General features: G+C 39.9%; 1 protein-coding gene across 1 annotated transcript in view; it reads right to left on the bottom strand.

Annotated features, from left to right (window-relative positions):
* Window positions 1–2825: 2825 nt before the first annotated feature.
* ANO2 (anoctamin 2, calcium activated chloride channel) overlaps window positions 2826–22677 on the bottom strand; it is a 230002-nt gene continuing 210150 nt past the window's right edge. Inside the window, exons 22-26 of the mRNA XM_014938394.1 lie at window positions 13704–13856; window positions 13547–13599; window positions 11890–12071; window positions 5107–5212; window positions 2826–3107 (exon numbers count right to left, since the gene is read on the bottom strand). Of these exons, the coding sequence (XP_014793880.1) occupies window positions 2826–3107; window positions 5107–5212; window positions 11890–12071; window positions 13547–13599; window positions 13704–13856 (776 nt within the window). The remainder of the gene's footprint in view (window positions 3108–5106; window positions 5213–11889; window positions 12072–13546; window positions 13600–13703; window positions 13857–22677) is intronic.

Raw genomic sequence — 22677 nt, 5'->3', positions numbered from 1 at the left:
ACATGTTGCATTTCTAAAGCCATTTCTGCATGCACTCCCACATACCTGGAAAAAGAAAGGGAGCATATTCTAAAGGTCTGGTAAGATTGGTATTTCTACTGTTTGGAAACATAAAGTTTCATCTCATCAGAGGCATTTCAGAGCAAAGAAAATTGATTGTATTTCAATCAATTAGAGTTGTAAACAACAAATTTAGACAGTTCCAAACTCTGTAATCCCCCACCAGAATACCCGCTACTGTAAATGAGGGAATATATGTCATTAATATTGACTGCCTTAATATATTAGACCATGAAATCCCCAAAAGAGCTTGTTGGTCTTTTTTAAGTAAAATGAGACAATTTGTTTTTGAGGAGATGCAGTGCCATCATTCAAATGTTAAACTTAGAGGAGGGAAAACAAGGTTTATGTCTCAGCCCTGTCACAAATTTCCAGTAGGGAGCCCAATTCTTAAAAAAAAAAAAGATATTCATTCACGCATTTATCAAATTAAAACAAAACAAATCAAGCATGATCAGCTGGGAATCTAGCAGTTGCTAATTCTTTCAGTGATCCACGCAGCTTAAGCTCTCTGACTCGGGAGGACAGGTGCTCCTCTTCTGCAACATAAAGCCCAAGCACACAACCTAAGGCAGGAGCTCCAAGGTGATTCCTCTGCCCATCTCGGACAGCAGCACGGAGATGGGATGAGTAGCTGGTGGTGCGTTTCTCTCTCTGGTGACTGCAGAGGCAACCTGCCTAAATTTTAATAGCTCTGTTTAGTTCATACAAATCCCATCATGTGAGCCTCCCCAAGATACAATTACATGACTTTCAGGCCTGACAAATATCTTCTTCACACAACCACAGGTGACTGCGAGGTAGTTATGCTAAGAAAAAGCTTAAATTTTATTTTAAAGACAGCTTTTTTCCCTGTAGTTTTTCTATCTGTCTCTATCAATTTGAAACACCAAATAGATAACACATTCAATGCTTTATACACAGTACATTGTGTCAGAAACTCTTCAGATAGTTTGTTTTAGATAATATATATATGTTAAAAAAGGAAGAAACATTGTACTACATATTTTTGCACATTTACAAGGTCTATTTGTAGTCTTGAGCGTATATAGTCAAGCTGAGATCTGGGCAATATCCCTAGCAAATTGTTATTAATTAAAAAAAAAAAACACAAAAAACAGTTTCAGAATGGAGAAGAACTCTCTCTGAATAAATTTAAAATTCAGCAAATGAGTTCTGATGGGAAAAAGAAGAAAACATTTGGAGAGGTCAGACTTCTTTTTCAACAAAGTTAAACACTTGCAATTTTATTCAAGTTGATGTTACCATTTCAACTTTGATTTACAATATAGAAGGGATAAAATACCCTAAATAAATTTTTTAAAATGAAACTCCAAAATGAAGCTTTTAATTTCAGCCCACTGTGAAATAATTCTCCCATTTTAATTTTCTTTAGTTTAGGCACTGAAGGAAAAAACCACAATTATTTTCACATCTCTCATTAAATTACCAAAAGTTCTCATAGAAGATCCTTCCATCTAAGAGAACAATGAAATTCTTAGGCTTCAGAAGTATATAAAATGCCATTATAATTTTAAAGAGCAATCATATTGTGTACAATGCCTGAAAGTGAATGAGTTCTTTTGGTTTGTGTTTTTGATGGTTTTGAAAGCACTGTTGAGAAGAAAAAATGAGAAGAAAACCTTTTACCCAGGTTCTGAATTTCAAGTCAGGTTACAGACAGAATCTACAGTGAAAAAAATAGATTTTTTAAGAAAGTTTTATTTTCATTCATAACAGAATAAACTTATTAATTAAATGCTTGTAGATGAAAGCTTGGTTAGTGAACGTGTTTATCGTCCTTCCAATGAAATGCAGTTCTGCAAAATATTTTACTTCACAGTAAATGCACATAAGCAGCAACTTTTGTTACTTTACGTGCAACGTACATGAAAATGCCACATGATTTACAGGGCTTGATTCCATTCTCACTTGTCAGCTTCTCACTGGCATTGGTTTAGTGGCGCGATTCCTCTTGATACTGGCTGAATTCCCAGTCTAAGTGAGAGGAGAATCAAACATGCAGGGTTTTGGTTTTTTTTGCTCAGGACAATGAATAACAATCAGCTCCCCTGGTTCTAGCAGCTTTACTTCATTCTGATGCATATGTTGTGGCCTCTCTGCTCATTAGCACACGCATTCAAGCTCCTGCTAAGCAAAACTCAATATATCTCTAGATGAAAGTGCTTAGTGATTTTTCATTCCTTCTGTTCCCACAGCCCTGTGCCCTTAACAACAGCTCTGCACGTTCTACGGCGACAGCACCAAGTGGCAGTGTATGTTAGGAAGGCACAATGACTCTTTGAGGCTCCAAGCATTTATAAACCACCCACTGGCAGCTACAAGCCCATGAAACCATTCGCTTTGCCGTGGTCCATCAGATCTGCCACAAGACAGGTACTAGAGCAGGAGCATCCCTTCTACTCCCTGCACCCCACAGGCTGTCTGCAGGAAGAGGGATGGTTGTGGTCCTACCACAGAGACTGCACAAGTGAGAATTCTTGGGTGCCTACCCAACGCACATGCAACACAAGGGACCAGCTACAACCACAATATAGCCCTTATCTTGGACTGATAAAGTCCAAAAATGCTGCAGCCCAGGTAGCGTATAAAATGTAACGGAGACCTTTGCACATGGAGTTTCTAAGGTGCCTCCTTCTTGTTCCTGGACTGTCTCTCCCTCCCTCGCTCCAGATTCAGAATAAGGTCACACAGTAAGCAGGTATTGCGGAGGTAAGCACAGTCTGTTACCCTTCCCTAAGGAGTCACACTTCTGTGTGCTGTGAGCTGAAGGAGGTAAAGCTGCCTTTCTGGCTTCGGTTGAACTGGCAGAAGCTGGCAGCCCGGATCCTTTCGCCTTTGGTCCCACTTTTGTGTTTCTGCTTGTCGCGCGCGATAAAGCTTTCAATCAGCTTCAGTTTTTCATGCTCTTCCTTCAGGAAGAAGTCAACAAGCACGCTCTTCTCCTTTTTGATCTGTTCGCTGATGTCCTTGGGGATGTCGGGAATCATCCAGTCAACCAGAACACTGAGGAACATCACCAAGTTCTGCAAACACAGCAACAGACGTGAAGCAAGAACGAAAAATCCAAAATACTCACACTGGAGCAAACCCGAACCTTTGCTATAGCTATGAGGCCATTTTGCTGACAGCATGTAGTGTTAAGCAGTTGAATAAGGCCTTAGTTCAAAAAGCAGCTCACGTTTGTGCACAACTCCCCCTCAGTTGAGGGGCTGAATTGAACACACTCTTCAGTTAGGTTTGAAACAGGAAAGGACTTGGGTGCACCAAATGATTCATGGCCTAAGTAGCTAAACCAGCCTTATTCTTTACAGGCATCCAAAGGTGCTCAGTTCTCAACATCAAGTTCATCAAGAACGAGTTCAGAATCTGCTACTATAGGGGCAACATCACTGATGATCAACATTGAGGGGTCTGGAGCAAAAGTCTTATGAGGAGAGGCTGAGGGAGCTGGGGTTATTCGGCCTGGAGAGGAGAATGCTGAGGCGAGACCTTATTGCTCTCTACAACTCCCTGAAAGGAGGTTGTGGAGAGGTGGGGGTCGGTCTCTTCTCTCAAGTCACAGGCGACAGGACGAGAGGAAATGGCCTCAAGTTACACCAGGGGAGGTTCAGGCTGGATATTAGGAAAAATTTTTTCACCAAAAGGGTTCTCAGGCATTGGAATGGGCTGCCCAGGGAGGTGGTTGAGGCACCTTCCCTGGAGGTGTTCAAAAGACGGGTTGATGGAGTGCTGGGAGGTATAGTTTAGTGATGATGCTCCTTGTTTGTTGAGAGAGTGTCTATTTTTGTCAGTGAGGTTGATGGTTGGACAAGATGATCTTTAAGGTCCCTTCCAACCTAGAAGATTCTGTGATTCTGTGAAAGCACCCTCCAACACAATCAAACCCATGTGTTTCCAATGTGGCCTGAGCAGACAGCAGACAACTTTCATGGTCATTTTGTCCTCCAATACTTCTGTCTGCTGACAAGCAGGATTTTTTTACGCTAACGCAGCGTACAAACCACAACCCTGAACACCAAGTGTCAAGTTCATTACAGGTGATGCTCGTAACACGGAGACAGGAAGCAGACTGGGCAAAACGTTTTGCTTGTTTGTAACCTTTATAGATAAATTATTCATTGGGGTTTATATTATCATGATAATGCTTTGAAAACTGCTGTGTTGTGTAACGCCTCACAATGTGTGAGAACGTTTTCTGACAAGGCTACTAAAATGAGCCCTCCATCCCCATCTGAGGCAATGGAGCTAATTAATCAGGGAACGTTCTCTGGCGGAACAGACAGGCTATTTGAAGCCCAGAATAACCAGTTGGTTTCCAATGTTTTAGAGCCAGCGGTGGAAAATTACTGAAGACAAAGCCGAGAAGCAGAAAAGGGCAATATAAACCAGGCAAGATTCACAGTCACGCTTAAGAAATGTTTGGCAGGTGAAGAGAAAGGATGGGAAAACTGCAATATGAGGTGGGGACCCGATTTGACTCTGGAGGGACTCCAGATCATGGAGGAGAGCAGAGGCTTCTGCCATTCGGAAGGCAAGCCATGATGGCAAATCCCTTGCCAATGAAATCTCCACGCTAGGTAGAATTTACTCCATTTACTTGTAGAAAGTAGCAAAAGACGTTGGAGGATTTATTACTTCTGGTTTGGGTAAAGAACAGCATTTCACAAGCCTACATAGCATTTGTGTGCTTTTTACCAGTAGTGCCCCTGAGAGAATATAAAAGCTGACAGACTCCACTTAACTGAAGTGTTCAAGAGCCTTGAATACCCCTGGGGTGTTCTGGGGATCACCGTTAGTGCCGGGGGTTAATGCAGTCTGTGGGTCTTCCCTTCCATGAAGCAAGAGGAAACCTCTGCTGAAGTTCAGCCCCCTGACACCTCAGCAGGGTGGGTGTAAGCACCTCAGGCTAGGTATTTGCAAACAGAAAATCCCTACTGGAGATGGGCTTCTTTGGCACTTGCATTTCAATTCATTTATTATGACATTTCCGTGACTGAAATTACAGCAACTCAACAGACTTACCTGAAATAGAATAACAAAAGCCAAGCGAGCAGATAAGACCGCCCAGTACTGTTTAGAAAACTCATACTGATTTTGGGACCAAGGTGGTTCTCTGTAGTCTTTGAACCTGTCGACGAAGACAGCTCAGTTATCACACAGTTTCAGCAATCTCTCTTCCTGCACCAGTTGCTTTGACTAACACGATTTTCCAATCATGAAATCCAAGGAATTGAATCCTCCAGATGTTCTTACTTCAACCCTTATTATGAAATACAACTCCAGAATTAGAGCTGGACTATCTCCATTGAATTTAGCAAGCTTAGTCTGGTTTTCACAGTTGTAACCAAAATCAGAACATTGTTCTAATGTCGGAAATTTCCAGATTTTCCAGGATTTACCAATGTGCGCTTTTTTGGGGGGTTAATGTTAAATTGATCTCAGTGTACAGGGAATAGAGTGTTGAAATTAAAGCATAGAGACACTCCAGGGCATTTTCATACTCAAGGAGACAAGCCTGCATTCATCTCACCTAAACCTTGATTAATTTAGGGAATAATTCAGACCACATGAAATCTGACTCACACTCCGGTGGTTCCTGTCCTTGCATTAACGACAGGGGGAGCCACGGAAAAGGCACTTCCTAAATTAACTGTCTAGCCTTAGACAGGATAAAACAGAGCTTGGTGGTTTGGTGTAAAGACTGATGCTTTTAGTATTACCATCAATCATTCGGAAGTAAACAACAGGCTAATAAAAGTCACAGATGCTCCTAAATTGGAAAGTTTTGCAAATAGCAGGAAACACAGAAAGCAATAAGAAATAGAGACAGGAAACACAATGAGAATAATCTGGGGAAATGGAAAATAATTAAAAATAAAGCAATTGAAGGATCTTTGAAAGGATAGAGCTTGAAAGAACATGGAATGAAAATAGCCCAGAGCTTACAGTGGCCAGCAAGTCAGCACAAGTTTGAAATATGGCAGCGTGACAGTACGACTTGTGGATCTATAAACAAAAGACACGATGGTGCTGGGGAGCATTAGCCCTTCTCTGCACAGCTCAGGTAAAACTATACCTGGAATTCTGCATTCAGCCATTCAGCTGTGCGGACTTCAGAGGGGGAAAAAAAGGGAGGAAAAAAAAAAAAAAAAAAAAAAAAAAAAAAAAGCAGTTAAACAAAACAATCCAGGGGCCAGGAGGAAAAAAAAAAAAAAAAAAGAAAAAAAAAGATAGCAGTTAAACAAAACAATCCAGGGGCCGAGGAGACTGACTCACCAGAAAAGATTAAAGAAGAGCACATGTATTGCTCCACTTTGGTAAGTAACAGCCACAGTTGGACATGATAACCGTGCACAAATTAGGACTGAAAGGGATAATTTAGTGCTGTTCACAGTGTTTGACTAGGAGTAATGGGATGAAATTAAGAAAGGGAAAATCTGTTTTGAATACCAGAAAACCCTTCCTGACAGTAAGATTCATTAGACTGTGGAAAAGTCTCCATTGGGGGATAATGGAGAAGGTTCATATATAAAATCTGTCAGCTTCGGTTCGCAGGTGTGCTTACCAAAGTTACCTTCAGGTTCTATCCGCATGGTTTTGCATGTTAAACTATACATTTACAACCCACACACTCCTCACTCATATCTCCCCGCCCCCTTGAGAAATTCAGTCTGGAATGAGGGGTGTAAATCTGTGCTGCACCTTCTGGAGACAAAGGACACAAGGAACAACTCACAGTGGGGAGAGGAAGGAGGGAAAGAATGAGAGAATGACTTTCTTTTGGTGGCTGTATTAATTTAGGGAAGCACTACCTGGGCTGGGCTAGATCCCAGATTGTTTGTTTTGTTCAGTGGGGCATGCACAGCAGCTGAGCTCTCTGTCCCATCTTGCTCTGTGAGATTCCCCCTCTAGTACCTTTCTGTACTATGTGGACTTCTGCGTGCTGCTCAAGTCTGTACGAGGGCTGCAGCCAGGGCTGGAGTCAGGTCCATTGAATTTAGTCTGTTTGAACATCAAAGCCAAGGAAAACCACTGAGTTTGTTGTGGATTTTGCCTAGCACCATAAATCAATCCCAGGCTTGAAACAGAGCCCAGGTTCCCCTGGAAGGGTCACCAACTGTGGCGGGTTTTCCATTTAATGTACTCTGAGCGTCACAAACTATGGAAGTGTTGCAGGACATCAGATCCCATGGAAATTTCACCTGGCTCAGCTGGAAATCACACTGCTTCTGATGCCTGAATCTACATTCAGCAGAACACTAGAAAATGATTTATGGTGGAGGGAGATGTTGTCAGAGCTACAAACAAGGTAGCTGGGCCTCCTCCCCACCTCCCTTTTTAATTATTTTACAGCACATGGGACGTCAAAGTGCAATAATCCAGGCCCTTTCTAACCACTATATTCTACAGGTAGTTTCTTTTTTTAAAGAGCCCATTTTTCCCTCACTGCTTCATTTCATTCTTCAAAGACTTGATACAGCAGATATGCTAGGAAGAGCAAATGATCAGTGGTTGCAAAGACTATAGTGTTTCAGAAATAGCAAACAACTTTAATTCCACTGAAAAAGGACAGCAATATGAAGTACACAAAGTAGTTTAAGAATAGAGCACAGAAAAGTGCTGAGGGGAAAAAAGAAAAACGCACTATGAAAGTAGAGATATGTTGGGGAAGAGAGGATGGATGGAGAGGACTGGGCAAGACTTAGACAAAACTGAACTGCAGACAGAGCTAAAAGAAATATGCAAGTATATTTAACAAGTATATTGCACGGGAAGAAAGAAAGACTGGTAGAAAAAAAATCAAAACGTGTATGTAGGTGGAATTGCGAATCAGTCCGGATCAGCTGATCTGTTTCATTTCCTTTTTCATTGGGTCTTTGACAATAAATTGCAGAACACGTGGCCGAATCACACCCTCGTCCAGGTCACTGATGAATATATTAAACAGCACGGGTCCGAGTATTGACCCCTGGGGGACTCCACTGGTTACAGGCTTCCAACTTGAACCTGCTCCATTAATAATTACCCTTTGGGTCCTGTCACACAGCCAGTTCTCAATCCACCTCACTGTCCCCTCATCCAGCCCATACTGCCTCAGTTTCCCAATGAGGATGTTATGGGAGACAGTGTCAAAAGCCTTGCTGAAGTCAAGGTAGATGACATCTGCTGCCCTCCCCTCATCCAACCAACCGGTTATGGCATCATAGAAGGCTATCAGATTGGTCATACATGATATAAGAATTGTCCAGGGAAAAATGTTTTAGTCCACCACTGATAAAGGGGAGTAGATGAGATGAATCCCAGGGCATTAAGAAAATTAATTCATACAAAGACACTTTATATATTTGCTGAATATTGGAGTAGACTCGTGTTAAGGGAAAAGCTCCTTTAATGACTCCCTACCTGCTGCTTTCTTCTTTTCTGTGTAATCAGCATGCTTTCATGTACTCCATTATCATACCAGATTATAAAGATTAAAAGGGTTAAACCAATAAAAATGTCACATAACTTAACAAGGTTTGCTTTTCATTTGCTTTCAGCTACACAAATGTAATTTCACTCTGAAAAAAAATCATTACAACTAATGCTATGCGTCTGAACGGCATTACAGCAATGTTTATTTGGAAGCAATGTCAAAGAGTTCACAGATTTGTAGAAAATGCTGCTCAAAATATTCAAAGAATGTATTCTGGATGTTCGGTGGGAGAGTTGTTTCTGGCTTGTCATGGTTATTTTTAAGATACCTTAATCTCTGGCAATGCCCGTAAGGAGCAAAATTCAGGCTTATTGTAACCACATTTATCTCCAGAGGTCACAGAAATCTAAGAATAAGAGAGGTCAGCTTGTTCCCAACGTATTTGCCAGAAACAGAAAAGCAGATTTTATTTCCAGCTTAAGGGACAGTTTGTTGCTTGTCTCTTGGGACGCAAGCTAGATAGCCCATACTTTATCACAGTGATAGTTCTGTCCAAAGCAGAGATTTTGATAAGATTCAAATGAGGCAGATGAAAATGAGAAACAGTGAATGTGGATGCTGACATCTTTTCCTAATTTTTTCCTGATAATGGAACAGAAATGTTCTCATAGTTGTTTCTCATTCAGGCTAGTACAAAGTCAAACATGGGCTGAGTTTTATTGCCTCTCTTCACCTGCTTAAAAGTTAGGAGTCTAATGTGTTCACTAATATAGCCTCCCTTGTAGTCAAGGTAAGATGGTAGGTATGTCCCAAACTCAATCCCAAAAGCAGCACTTGAGTCAAGAGGGCCAGATTTCTCCCTGCACTTACTCTGCTTCCAGTGAAGGAACAGAAATATGTATTTTTTATGGCTTCTAGTTGGGTGAGATAAACACCCTGCTTAAAATCCCTGGGATCCTAATTATGATTGAAGTTTGCTTGCACAGGATCAGGACAAAAACATGCACAGACTACAATGAGTAATACCAATTTCAAGACTTCTTTCTTGAAAATGATTACATTACAATATGTAATATATTGTCTAAGACAGGTATGAATTTGTAGGCATCATTGCAGAATTTCCATCTACCCCTTCTCAAGCTATTTTAGAAAAAGTTCTTATTCCCTAAGAAAATCAGAATGGAAATAGACACTGATTTTGTGGGAGATACGTATGCAGTCTACATTTAGGCATGTGCAGTAATTTAGAAGCAAGTGGAAGGTTTTGGGCTACTTCACGAACAGAACTAGAATATCATCCCTTAAATAATCAGTGAAAAGAATTTAACTGTTCTGAAGGGCAATTTACAGCACCTAAGTTAGAAATATAATTACAAAGTTAATTTCTTTCTTTGCTTTTAAGTGGGTCCTTGTTTCTAAAGCAATGTATTTACAGAAGGGGAAAATAAAAAAATATTTAAAATTAATTGAATTTTGAGGCGTTTTAAAAAATATTTAAAATTAATTGAATTTTGAGGCTTTTTTTTTTTTAAATCAAAATGTTTTACTTATTTGAAATATTTTTCTTTCCCTAACTTCAACATGAAGACAAACGTCTTAGTAGCCAGCTTTAGTTACAAGCCTTCTATGTTACACTGAGAGCTGCTCTTGCTGAGTTATAATAATCATAACTTAGCGGAACCCTATAAAAACTTGCAACTGCCTTAGTTATCTGTATCTACTCTGTATATAAAATTTCTTTAAAAAAACTCTGAATGCCAAATATGCAGAAATGTAGGGATCATCTGAACTAATAGTGAAGGAATCTATCCTTATTTTTAATACAGATTTCTCAAGTAGAATGAATTTCGGTGAATGAGAGGAAAGAAGAACTCTGAAGCTCTAACCAGAAAACAGTACTCGATACCTACAATATCTACAATACTAATAGTATTTTCTGCTGGTATCTGAGTATTCAATAAACCAGCATTACAAGAAAAGACCAATATGATGCTATATGATATATGAAGGCCACCTATAAGTTTTGTCTCATCAGTCTGCTCAGCTTGGCAAATGATTTTGTGTCCTTGCTTTGACAGCGATGCTGAGAGAATTTGTGACAGATTTTGAGAATCCCACTTTTGGCACCTTAGTCAAAACTTGATCTCCGAGTAAAACTGCACAGTGGAAGCAGGAGACTGAAGACTGAGTTTGACAAAGGAGGTTGAGACAGACAGAGAGGAAACTAGTTTTAGAACCAAGGGAGGTTCAGATTTTAACTATCAGGAGTACAAGATTCAAAACCCTTGGCAAGCATCAGAAAAAGACAGCAAACATATGCAAATATATAATGCATCAAAACAAGGGAGGCCAATTAAAGACCTCTGTGTAGTAAAAAGCATATAAATGAAGGCTCTCCTTCCAAAGAAAATGGAAGAGCAAATTTTGTGATGATTTCTTGCCATTGGCAGGGACTAAGCATAGTGTGATTTCAAGGGAGTCCAAAAGGAAGGTGGGGCAGGCTGTTGAATATAGAACCAACCTGAGGAGCTCGGTTTTGAGCAGACTTGGGTTGTACTGCCTTAAAACAACTCTTTGCATTTCTTCACATTTTTTATAAAAAGGCAAGGTTACTTTGAGAGCTCTGGAACCAAGTTAGTGATTTCTCATGCAAACTGGAACTACGCCATAGATATCTGCACTATGGGAGCGGTGACCCAAATATTTTGGATAAATTTTAAAGGAAGTCGAGCCTTGTTTCCCCATTCTGAAAAGATGAATCTGAAATATAAGACATGTAGATGGGGAATGGTTTTAAAGATTTTAAAGATGGGCAGAATATAATTGAAAACTCAGATCTCATCAAGTAAACACTGAACTTAATAAAGAAAAATAAAGCTTGGTTCTAATTGAGACCCAAATATTTTGGATAAATTTTAAAGGAAGTCGAGCCTTGTTTCCCCATTCTGAAAAGATGAATCTGAAATATAAGACATGTAGATGGGGAATGGTTTTAAAGATTTTAAAGATGGGCAGAATCTAACGGAAAACTCAGATCTCATCAAGTAAATACTGAACTTAATAAAGAAAAATAAAGCCTGGTTCTAATTAGTGATTCTAATTAGTAATTTTCAGACTAATTTTTTTAATGAAAGTTATGTCTTTCAATAAAGAAAGAATTTTTATCTTTTTTTTAAGTAAGTCTGCCTAAGTTGTTTTGCCTTTTAATTCACTGGAAAAACCCTTCTAAGAACCTTATAGCTTGGTGAGAATACTCTGAAAGCTGTACTTGTAAAACCACATTTTTAAAGACACAAATATTTATCAGTTCGCGCTTGGAAAAATTCTGTCTGACAAAAGACCCAAAGAAATTACTTTGACTATGCAAACTGTCATTAGCAGTACTTTACCTGCAGAATAAAACATCCTGTGCAAACGGGGAGTTTTCTGGTTGTGTTCCAGCCTTGAGATGACTGACATTGAAGTATGAGAGCGTGTGATTGATGAAGCCATGCATGGTTCCATTTTGACTGTATGCATATTGATACATAAGGCGTGGAATGAAATCAGATGTGACAGCGATTACAAAAGCCTGAGAGACGAGAAAAACCCAACCAAACAACAGCGTCGTGAATCTATGTCTAACGTGTTTCAGATTAAGTTAATTCAAGTTATAATTTTCACGTTCAAGTAAGTTTAGAGCAGTAATGAAGTGAGAGAGAAATGGCAAGATCTGGTACAGAACATATATAAACGCAAAGTAACCTGTTCTGTCTCTCCAGTGTGCACTCAGGGATGTGGATTATTTCCTACACTATTTCTCCAACCCTTTCCACCCCTGGAGCCATTAGGAGGTTTATCGCTAGTTTTTAAAAAACTACAGCAAGATGTAATAGCTAGCTGGTATAATTTGGAGTGTAATTTGGTGTAGTTAACAGTGTTATCTGAGATAAACCAGTTGAGTGTAACTGACATGGGTGGATCTCATGCTGGTATAAAACTGTTATAATTGTGAAGTGAATCAGACACAGAAGTACCCAGAGCATATCATCAGGAATTCAATAGGTTCACTTAAAACTACATTTTGCTAAATAGATCTTCTGCATCAATATTATTCAGATGGTGAAGCAGGACTGGGCATTCAGCATTTTTTAAAATCAGATATGCACATATTTCCATTTATGTCAAGAAAATGTAGCCGACCGATATTTTAATGGAATTCCCAGGAAACAAAAGAGTTAGTTTGACACAGAAAATAATCAAGGATCATAAATCTATAAAGTGTATCCAGCTAAAACTGAGAGGTTGCAGAGTTTTGCTTATCCAGCACAGATCACTGCTGGAAACCTGAAATCCATGCCTGACAGCAAAATTCTGGGTAAGTGCAGGGCTGCACAGATTTCCTAACTTAAATCCTGGAAACTGCTGAGCCATAAGTGAACAACGCTCCACCCAAGTCAAACACCACTGCTTCTCTGGAGGCATTATAGTTCTCCTAGTTATAATGATAGCTTACATACTGCCACAGAGTGCTGTTGTGCTGGAAGCTGTTGTACTAGATGAATTGCATAACACCTCTGCACAAATTTCCCCTTCAGCAGGGACAACCATCTGCCTTTCTAAAGCGCCGTGATACCTTTCATATTTTATGGTTGGACTTGATCATCTTAAAGGTCTTTTTCAACCTAAATGATCCTGTGATTCAATGATCTGTGGGTCAAAAACCCACTAGGTAGTATTATGATTAAAATCCTAGGGCATGAGCCTTGTTTATCGTAAAGCACATTCAGGAAAAGCTTACTTAAAGAATACATGTAGAACAATAAACATAACGTATCTGCATACATATGTATACACATATGGATTAGTCTTCCTGTTTTACATAACACAAGGACAGAGAGAATGAGTGAATGGTCGTCTCATTTGTAATTAAATCTTATTTTACACTTTCACAAGAATGAACTGCAATTATTAGCAATTGAGAAAATCAGACTTCACTTTCAAGTTATGTTGGAGGGACCAATATAAGCTCCCAAGATCATGAAACTGGTGTAACCAAATACTTACGTTAATGATAACTGAAAGCTTTCCAATACCGCTCAAAATGTTATACCAAATTCCTGTAAGTAAAAATCAGAACTTAGTAATGGATTTACTATCATTTTTCTTCTTCCTTATTGAATTTGAATTTTTATCTTCACTGCAATGTTTTTTTGTTACTTACCTATATCTTTTGCTCTTACTGTGTCTGGCCTCCTCACTTCAGTAACAAACTTCTTTGCATCAAGCCGAACTTCTATGATGTTATTCAGAAGAGCAAAGAGAGGTGCCAGAGGGAAGGAGGCAACAAAGAGTGTGACAAAGCCAAACTGGATAACTGGAAGAGAAACAGGCAATGCTTTTTAATATTTTCTGAAGGGTGGTGGTAAATGCAGTTGACAGCAAATTGCTGATGAGCTTTGTGGGTTACAAAACCCATAAAACTCACCTTCACAGTTTGGTCCCAGTAATAAATATCACAAAACAAGGCTATGAAAGAGAAAAAGCTTTGTCACTATGCTTTATGAATGTTTCTAATTATGCTTCTAGTGCCTAGCACAAGCACAAGCCAAAGTAAATAATACATTTAATAAAGGACAAAGGGTTTGGGGTGTATTCTGCACTTATACGTGATTAAGAACTGTGTTGTTCTTCCCTGTTCTTCTGCCTGTAAGGAAAATGATACACAAGAAAGCAAGAGGAGAAAATCTCCAAGACGTCACTGTTTCTTCCAGCTTCTTTTGGAAAACTGAGGAAAACTGGAAAAGTTATAAAACTTCCTCTTTAAGTCTTAGCAAAGGAGAATGCTATTGTCACTTTTTTTTTTCTTTTTTTTTTTTTTTTTCTGGCTTTGCAATTTGTGTAAAGTAGTTTGGGAGAAATAAAGGACTAGTCCACTTGTCCTAAAGAACAAGTAGTATTGCAATGGAGCACCAGCTGAGTTCTCCATTCCTGCTAGAACAGGTAAACAACTAATAAGCCTAGCTTCTTCCACAAAGGATAAAACCCAAGCAAGCAACCAACCAACCAAAACCTTCTCACTTTGAAGTGAATGGCACATTTTGTATCATCTAGTTCCCAGGCCTAGCCTACTAGCCCCACAGAGTTCAGCTCAGCACCCATAGTATAATGACATAAAGAAAAAGGCCACATTGTTTTCTGAGTGAATTACACCTCTTTTCTAGGGCATAGGATGACCTGTCTTCATGCAAACAAATTACCTTCTGACCAGCTAAGGAACTAATGTCACCCTGCAAAAGCACAATGCTGATGCCACCGTGTTTTTCTGACAAGTCGCAGTGCTCTAGAGATGCTTGGAATAATGTAGTGGAAAACAAAGTCCTTCCAAGCAACCCTCCTTCAGTTTTTCGGTGGCCAGAGTATCCTTAACTCCTCCTTCTTCCAGTGAGGCTTCAGGATCTGCCTCATAGAAATAAATCTCATTTGGGTACAATTAGTCTGAAAAGGGCTGAGTTATATATATTTTTTCCCCCCTCTAAACTGCTGAGGAATTAGCAAATGGCATAAAAGGCTGTGTCTTCCATGGAAAGCAGGAGGCATCAGTGGTGAATGTTACTCATGAGACTGGATCATTTCCTTGTAAAAATGCTACATTATGTTAAAGTAAAACTTCAGTGAAGTGAGAGAGGTTTATTACCCCAGAAAATTAATGATGAGTAAAAGAAGAGGAAAGAGGCCGAAAAGCATGCTGCCCAAATGCAAAGGCAGTAATCCCAATAAGATTAAACTAATAAATCTAACTTTGACTTGCATTTCAGAATTAAATAAATAGTAGTATAGAAAAGGGCTGGTGTGTATCAGGCCCTATTTATTGTGGATTCTTTTCTTGGCAAATCCCTGTGTAAGTCCTCTCTCCACTATGAGAGTAATCTGATGCACTTTTTGTGAAAATCTAGGGTTTACATAGCACAACTGTTTATTTTAAAATAATTTCCTCGGGTACTGTTGTCACAGCCTGCAAGCAACTGATAAAACAGCTTTCTCCAGGATTCGCTCTTGCATGCCTCTTTTTTTTTTTTTTTCTGTGCAGATTGCGAGCCTTCTGACTGATGTTGCTGCTTTTCTTTTCTGTGACAATAAATTTGCACAGTAAAGTGTAGTCTTGGTGTTATATATATGGCCTTTTGATTGTCATTGTCATTGTTTTGCCTCGAGATACAGAGTATACCCTAACATAGACTAAGATGGAGTTTTTTCGAAGCATACAAACTTTCTGTCCTTGAAATCATACTTTCCTGAATATTTTATGTTCAGAGTCAGGAAAAGGAATTAACAAGGAAATAAAAACAGATGTTAGAGTAATGTCCCAAAAAACTGTGAAATGCTTAGAAAAATACATAGCGCCAAAACACGCCTTATTTGGGTTTAAGTGATTTTAGCAGGAATCGAGCTGGGAGGATTCTCTTAAAAAAAAAAAAAAAAGGAAAAAAAAACAGAAAGGAGATATTTGCAATGCTTTAAGTATAAACCACACACCATTTGCTTTGATGTTGTTTGCAGCTCCTTTTTTTCATTGCCTGGGAAAATGCAGTTAATTTTTTTTTCAAGTTCATGAAAGAATGTTCAAGGTATTCAAAGAACTTTTGGACAATTCTGAAAATATGTCTTCATACTCTACACCAGAAGCATTTGTGTGGCCATCTTGAAATCTCTTCAATCTTCTGTCCTCCTTTTTATGAAAGTGTGAATGATGCAAAAAGCAGGCAAAAACCCCCAAAAACAAAACCAAACACACCAATGTAGGTTTTGTGAAGTAAACTAGCAAACAATCATTCAAAACAAGCACTCTGTGAACACCTTCAGCAATTTAAAGGTCCTTGTTTCGTTCAGTCAGTATTAGTAGTAGAAACAAAGCTGCGTGGATTAAAAAGAGAAGAATCCTTGCCACACAGTTCAGGTCCCAGAGGCAAACTATTTCTGTGGGTGCCAGTCCAGTCACAGTGGAAACATTTACAATACTTTTAGGGCACCCACAAAGACTGTTTCATCGAGGACAGTTGACGCCAAGATATCCTATTTCTGGCTGGATTTCTTGATGGCAAGCCTGGAATGCTCTTTTTATGTTCACCCTTTGCCACAAGGTCTCCATACAATGTTCCTCTAGTGTTTTTGAACAACTCTATGATCCCACATAAGAGCCTTACCTGTCCTGGGTGATTATTCTCCCGTGCTTTGAGGCAAAAGGCTAAAAAGACCTGCGCCTGGAGTCAGACCTCTGGACACCCAGCCTCTTTCCTAGCTTTCCTACTTGCCTGATAGGTCAGCCTGGAGACAACAGAGATGAACATCACCCAGCCTCATGGCACAAGCTAGTGAACAAAACGATGGAAGGTTGTGTATAAGGGGAAGTCAAGGACATGGGAAAGAATGCCTTCTCCTAGGGCATCAAAGTAAGAGACTAGATGTGCTTCTAGTGGCTATTTTTGACGGGTGAAAAAACCGAAACCACATACTATTGGTGCCCAGGAGAAGTCACCTTTACTGTCTGACTTGTGCAGGAAAGAGGCAAAGGCCTCAGAGCCAGCACGTGAGGCTCTCAACACCTGATGCCACACCAGCAACGTCTCATCCAGCCTTAGGCTGGGCCCAGAGACAAAATCTATAAAAGACAAACAGCAGCTAGAGGAATCTCTCAGATCACAGAGCTTCTCAGAAGTCCACTTTTCACAAAAGCTGTTCCTCTACTCACAGAGCCTGAACAGAATCCAACCTCTGCAAAGAAAGAAAGAACACATGCTGTCCCCCTAACTAGCTCTGGCCTCCAAATTATGATTAAGAGTACAGATCAAGGCTTTTGAATTGTGGATCTGGAGAGTGCTAGTTAGTGTTCTTGCATAAGGGATACAGAATCAGTCCCTGGCATAAAACCTTCCGCAGTGAATATCACTCAGGTTCTACCAAATTTACACACTGACTAGTTTGAGTAACCCTAGTATCTTTTACATCAAAACTTAAACTAAGATAAGGTAATTGTTTATGATTCTGTTGCTTTTTTTCTTACTTCTTTATCATGTGTCACTGGAAGTAAACAATGGAAGAATCACTCCTGTGCTAAGTGACTTTCTAAGTCCTAAGAAGAAACGTTTCAATATACAGCCAAGCCTGGCTGAGAAACTAAGGAAAAGGTGCAATTTACTACTCTTTGGTAATAAATGTATGCAACAAGCCTACAGAACAGGCTGAGTTAGCATTTTCAAATCCATCCTCATTATAGAGATTATAGAAAAATGCAGGTTTCTCTTCAATGATTCTTTTCTTCTTCTTTTTTTCCTTTTGCTGCCTCACACATTGCCTTTTTGATGGCTTTTCCTGCTTTAGGGGAAATTCTTCCAAACACGTAAGATTAATCCTTATGGTAGTCGGTAGCTACAGACATTGGATCTAACAATTTTCTTCTCAAAATTCAAAAGGGAGTTTTCCCATTGATTTTTAACAGAAGTTGGATGATGAAACCCTTTATTATTATTTCTCTTTGAGAAAAAATGTTTTCAATTAATTGCCACATGAACCTTGGACTCTTAGAGGGGTTAGACTGGAGAAGGGAAGACCAAATGAAATAACAATCTGAAAGTCATTGCTGATGTCAGCTTCTACTCAAGGAAACAGTCAGTAGTGGTATAAATTTCACACATTCACATGCATCATTCAGCTGGTTTTGGAGCCAATTTCATAAAGTTTGTTTCATTAGCAATATTTATTGCTACTCTAAACATGAATTTCTTGCCAACTCCTATCACTGCAGGCTAGTTACACATGTTGCAAGCTTGCTACCAGCTGGATGAGGAAATTGCTGTATATGCTACCTACTTTGGGAATGTATGTGATCTCGTATATCGGGCTGGGTCAAAAGTCATTGGACAGTTTTAGAAACAGGAAGAACTAATGACAAATTTGACACATGTTAACAAAGACAATTTATGTTTCAGAATTCCTTAAGCAAAACTTTCTGATCAATCAGGAACATTAAGAGGGTCTCTGCTGAAGAGTGTCGGCTAAAAACTACAAATATATACCAGTTAATAATAGTAAAACAAACAGTCATCAGAAATTTCACTGGTGCAAATCAAAACTAAGTGCAGACACGCTATTGACTGACAAGAAAGAAGTTCAGCAGAGTCTGCTGACTGAAATCAGGTTCAGAGTTCAGCTCACTGAAGAAATGAGCCACAAAAGCTCTCCCCAAAGGAAAACTTAGAGTTTATTTGCCATGATGAAGTGTTGGCCTCTTCCTCCTACACTACAGGTATCTGTAAAATGCCACCAAAGTTAATGGAAGTCTGCCTGACTTGTAGACTCCGGGTTTTATCCTCTTACGTGACTGGGCTTTTTAAGATTTATATTTGACTTTTACCTTAAAACTAAATGCCTGGTCTTGATGCTTGCTCCATGTTACATCAAGGTAATGAACCAAATGCTTGCTCTATGTTACATCGGTCACGTACATGATTTTTCTGGGTCTAGTTAGATGTTTCACTTTCATAACTAATATCTGTTGAAATACAACCTTGTGCAAAAGTCAGAATCTATGAAACCATCATTCCTACCCTGGCTGCCTTGAATTTTCTTGCAGTGTCCACACTGCGGCTGCTGACACTGTCAATTAGTTCAGAACTACTGTAGCACAATTCTTCAAGAAAAATTCCATTGCTGTTTATTAATAGGACATTTTATCTAAGAAAAGCAAATAAGGTTTTTTGCCTTGTATTTCCCAGCTCTGTCCTAGCTACCTGTTTCATTGTCTTTTAAAGTCTTGATTTGAGAAAGTCCTGAGTCCTTATTTAGGGCCAGGAAACATCCTACTATAGCAAGTTTTTAGACCAAAGCCTCAATATGTCACCCTTCCAGGCAAAATTACAAGTAGTCATTCTTCTCTGGATACATCTTCCTGGGCCAGAGAGAGGCCTCAGCAAACTCATGGGTTTGTGAATAGGGAGGAGTGAAGTGAAGTGGGTATAAAGTATCATTTCCCCTGTCCATGACATCTAGTGGAAATGATGAGAGCACTTCCTACAGACAGACACATTTGCTTTGGGTTGTAGATCACTCCTGAGGTGGTGGGGAAGACATGGTGATATAGGTGCTGGCTCAGGGACAGCTGGAAGTGGGAATCCTGAGGAACAGGATCATCAAGCAACTGATTCAAATTAGTGTGTTGCTAAATTACCGAGTCTGACGGAACCTATATTTACATTTAAAGAGCTGAACAACCCTCTGAGGCCTTGTAAAATACATGAACTGAAAGGTAACACTCCTGGGTTATATTTACATTTAAAGAGCTGAACAACCCTCGGAGGCCTTGTAAAATCCATGAACTGAAAGGTAACACTCCTGGGGCACTTAAGCACAGGCTGGCTCTAAGACAGAGATGGCTGTGAGTGAGCCTGAATGAGTGAGAGAAACTTGGATTGTTTTTCTCTTGCCAACTTTTCCCTCTTTTATGTTTGTCATTCTTTGTGCCTACTGTTAATAGATCAATCACGACTAGAGGCACCATCTCAGTGTTCCCATTAGCCATCACACTGCCTCTTGTTTTACTGGTTGCCTTGGTTTCAGCTGGGACAGTTAATTTTCTTTCCAGTGGTTGCTGTGTTTCAGATTTTGATAGGAAAGGAATGTCAATAATGCATATTGTTTTAGTTGTTGTCAGGTGATGTTGATATTTTTCAAGGACTCTTTTCAGCTTCCCATGATGGACTGACCAATGGAATATTATGTACTATAGCCATCATGCTCAACATATAAATGAGGTTAGCTGGAGGGGCCAGTATTCGTGGGGAGCTTAGGAAGGTACAATTCACCATGTGGTGAGAGTGATTTGTATCATTATTGTTGTTATTGTTGTTTTCCTTTACTGTTATTGTTCTATTTCCAATATGAAAATACAGGAGATTTTTACAAAACAGTAAATCTCACTATTTCTACTAATTTACCTAGACTTAAACAAGGGGAGGGTGCAGCGGGCAGTGGGTGAGGTCTCTTCAAGGCTTCAGGCTCCCTGGTGTAAGAAAACAGAGCAAAAGGAAATCCCAGCAGCTTTGACACAGCCATTCCAAAATTGAAGTGGGATAGTTATAATCAAAAACTCCTTTACCTGTGGCATATCATACTGCAAAACACATCCTAAGATCGTTCCAAACGCTATCCCTCGTGCTTGGTGCCTCACCAACTGCTTCATAAGGGAATCCAAAGAGAATACATGATTTGCTGCATGGGGAGTGGGACAGACTACATGTTTCCTTCAGAAAGGGTACATGTTAACCCTTTTGATGGAAATTTGTAGAAAAAACTCTATGTGGATACAAAAGGCAAGGATGGCCTGTGATTAGGGTACAGCCTAGCAAATGGCAGACCTGGAGCCAAGAGTCTCTGCTTGATCAGATGCTTCCTCTGTTGTCTTAAGGGTGTCACTCATGCTTAAAAATAGGAGCATGCTGGCGTAACAAACCTGCATGTAGTGAATATTCACACACAGACACGTAATCTGTCCGTGTCTGCTTCTGCATGAAACCCCACCATCATCTGGATGGGGGTACCCAAGTGCCACAGTAAGCTCAGTCTACAGTTTCTTATTCAGCTGCTCCATTCCTGGTTGAGTAGATAGCCACTGATACCAGTGGGAGCTTGCCCCAGTAAATCAGTGTGAAAATTAAGACTCTAAATTCTGAAACAGCAGTCAGATTTCTCTCTTCTTAATATCGTACCTTTTCTTACATCCCACTCATTCTGCAATTCAGGAGAAAAAAAAAAAGAAAAAAGCTTCCTCTGCACTTGCTGCATTGTTTCCCTTCCCTCCCCCTCTCAAATCAAATTTAGAAAAACAGGTAAATAAGCCTGTGTAACTGCCTCTTGCCTCCACATTTCAGCTTGATGCCCTTCACAACGATCCCAGCTGACAGGTTCAGTGCTGAGCTGCCCAGGGTGCTTCCTGTCGGCGTGGGTGGTCTGAGTCACTCCGCAGTGATTCTGACAGCTGAGCACAGCGATACGGACCCGGGGCAAGAAGAGAGCTGGGGAGGTGCAGCTTGGGTTTCATTTGCTGCACATTTGTCTTGAATCCCACGGGCAGGGCATAGCTCGCCGCGGCACACCGCAAGGCTGAGTGAACCGTTCTCTTCACTTGAGAAGCTAATTTTCCCGTTGCAAACAAGGGTTTAGCTTAGTAATTCACCCATTCATTTGTAGGGCATCCATCTAACTAACCCTGGATGACTGCAGAATGAGGCACTCAACGTGGTTTATGATCTAGGCACAAGGGACTAATCTAAAATACAGGCTTAGTGCCCAGTGATTTATGACGTCAGTAGCTTAGACCCTGATACTACAACTTTGCATCTTTGCAGACCTTTGCATCTAAGTAGTGTCCTTCTCAATGGCTCAAGTGTGATGACCTACTCAAACATCTTGAATCAGGGTGACAGTATCATCTCAGACGCAATTGGAGTTTGCCACAGGTAGGAAAGAGTGGAAAGAGTTTTGTCCCACAACTGGATGCTTTGCAGAAGGTCCAACAGCAATTAGGAGAAAGCATCAGTATATGATGTTTGAAAAGTGGGATATCCTAGTTCATAACACACTCAGGTCTCCATCCTGCTTCTTTGCCAGTCAGCCACACTTCTTGGTTATCACAGAGCATATTCAGCAGTCACTGGCCCATTATAAGTGGGAAAAAGTCTGGCTCCTCCTTTCTCTGCCAGTAGCTTTTGCTGTAATTAGCCATTCATGCTGCAACCAATCGCATGCTCTAGCTCCCAGAATGAATAAGATCAACTACCACAGATGTGCAAGGACAAGATATTAAATATTTATAAACAGTTATAGTAATTCTGTTTGTTTATTACAAATAAATATACGTCCTTAGAGAGAACTAGCTAACCAGGAAATTTTGGATGCTAAAGTGCAGACATTTCTGAGTTATGCCTGAGCATAACAACATATGAAAATGTTTACAAGGGGAAACATCTATATTTTTTCACCATTGTTTAACTCAAAAATTGCAAAGAAGTTTGCTTAAAGCTTCCAGGAGGAAAAGTCATCTTGGGCGACGTAATGCGTGGAAAAATCAATCTTAAAGGAGAATTTTTCAACAAAGTATCATGATGTGCAGAAGGGAATAAGTTAGTAGAGGCTGTAACACACAG

This window comes from Calidris pugnax, unplaced genomic scaffold (genome assembly GCF_001431845.1).
Source record: "Calidris pugnax isolate Ruff unplaced genomic scaffold, ASM143184v1 scaffold47, whole genome shotgun sequence".
Classification (NCBI taxonomy): Eukaryota; Metazoa; Chordata; class Aves; order Charadriiformes; family Scolopacidae; genus Calidris; species Calidris pugnax.
This window is presented reverse-complemented; position numbering and strand designations above follow the sequence as displayed.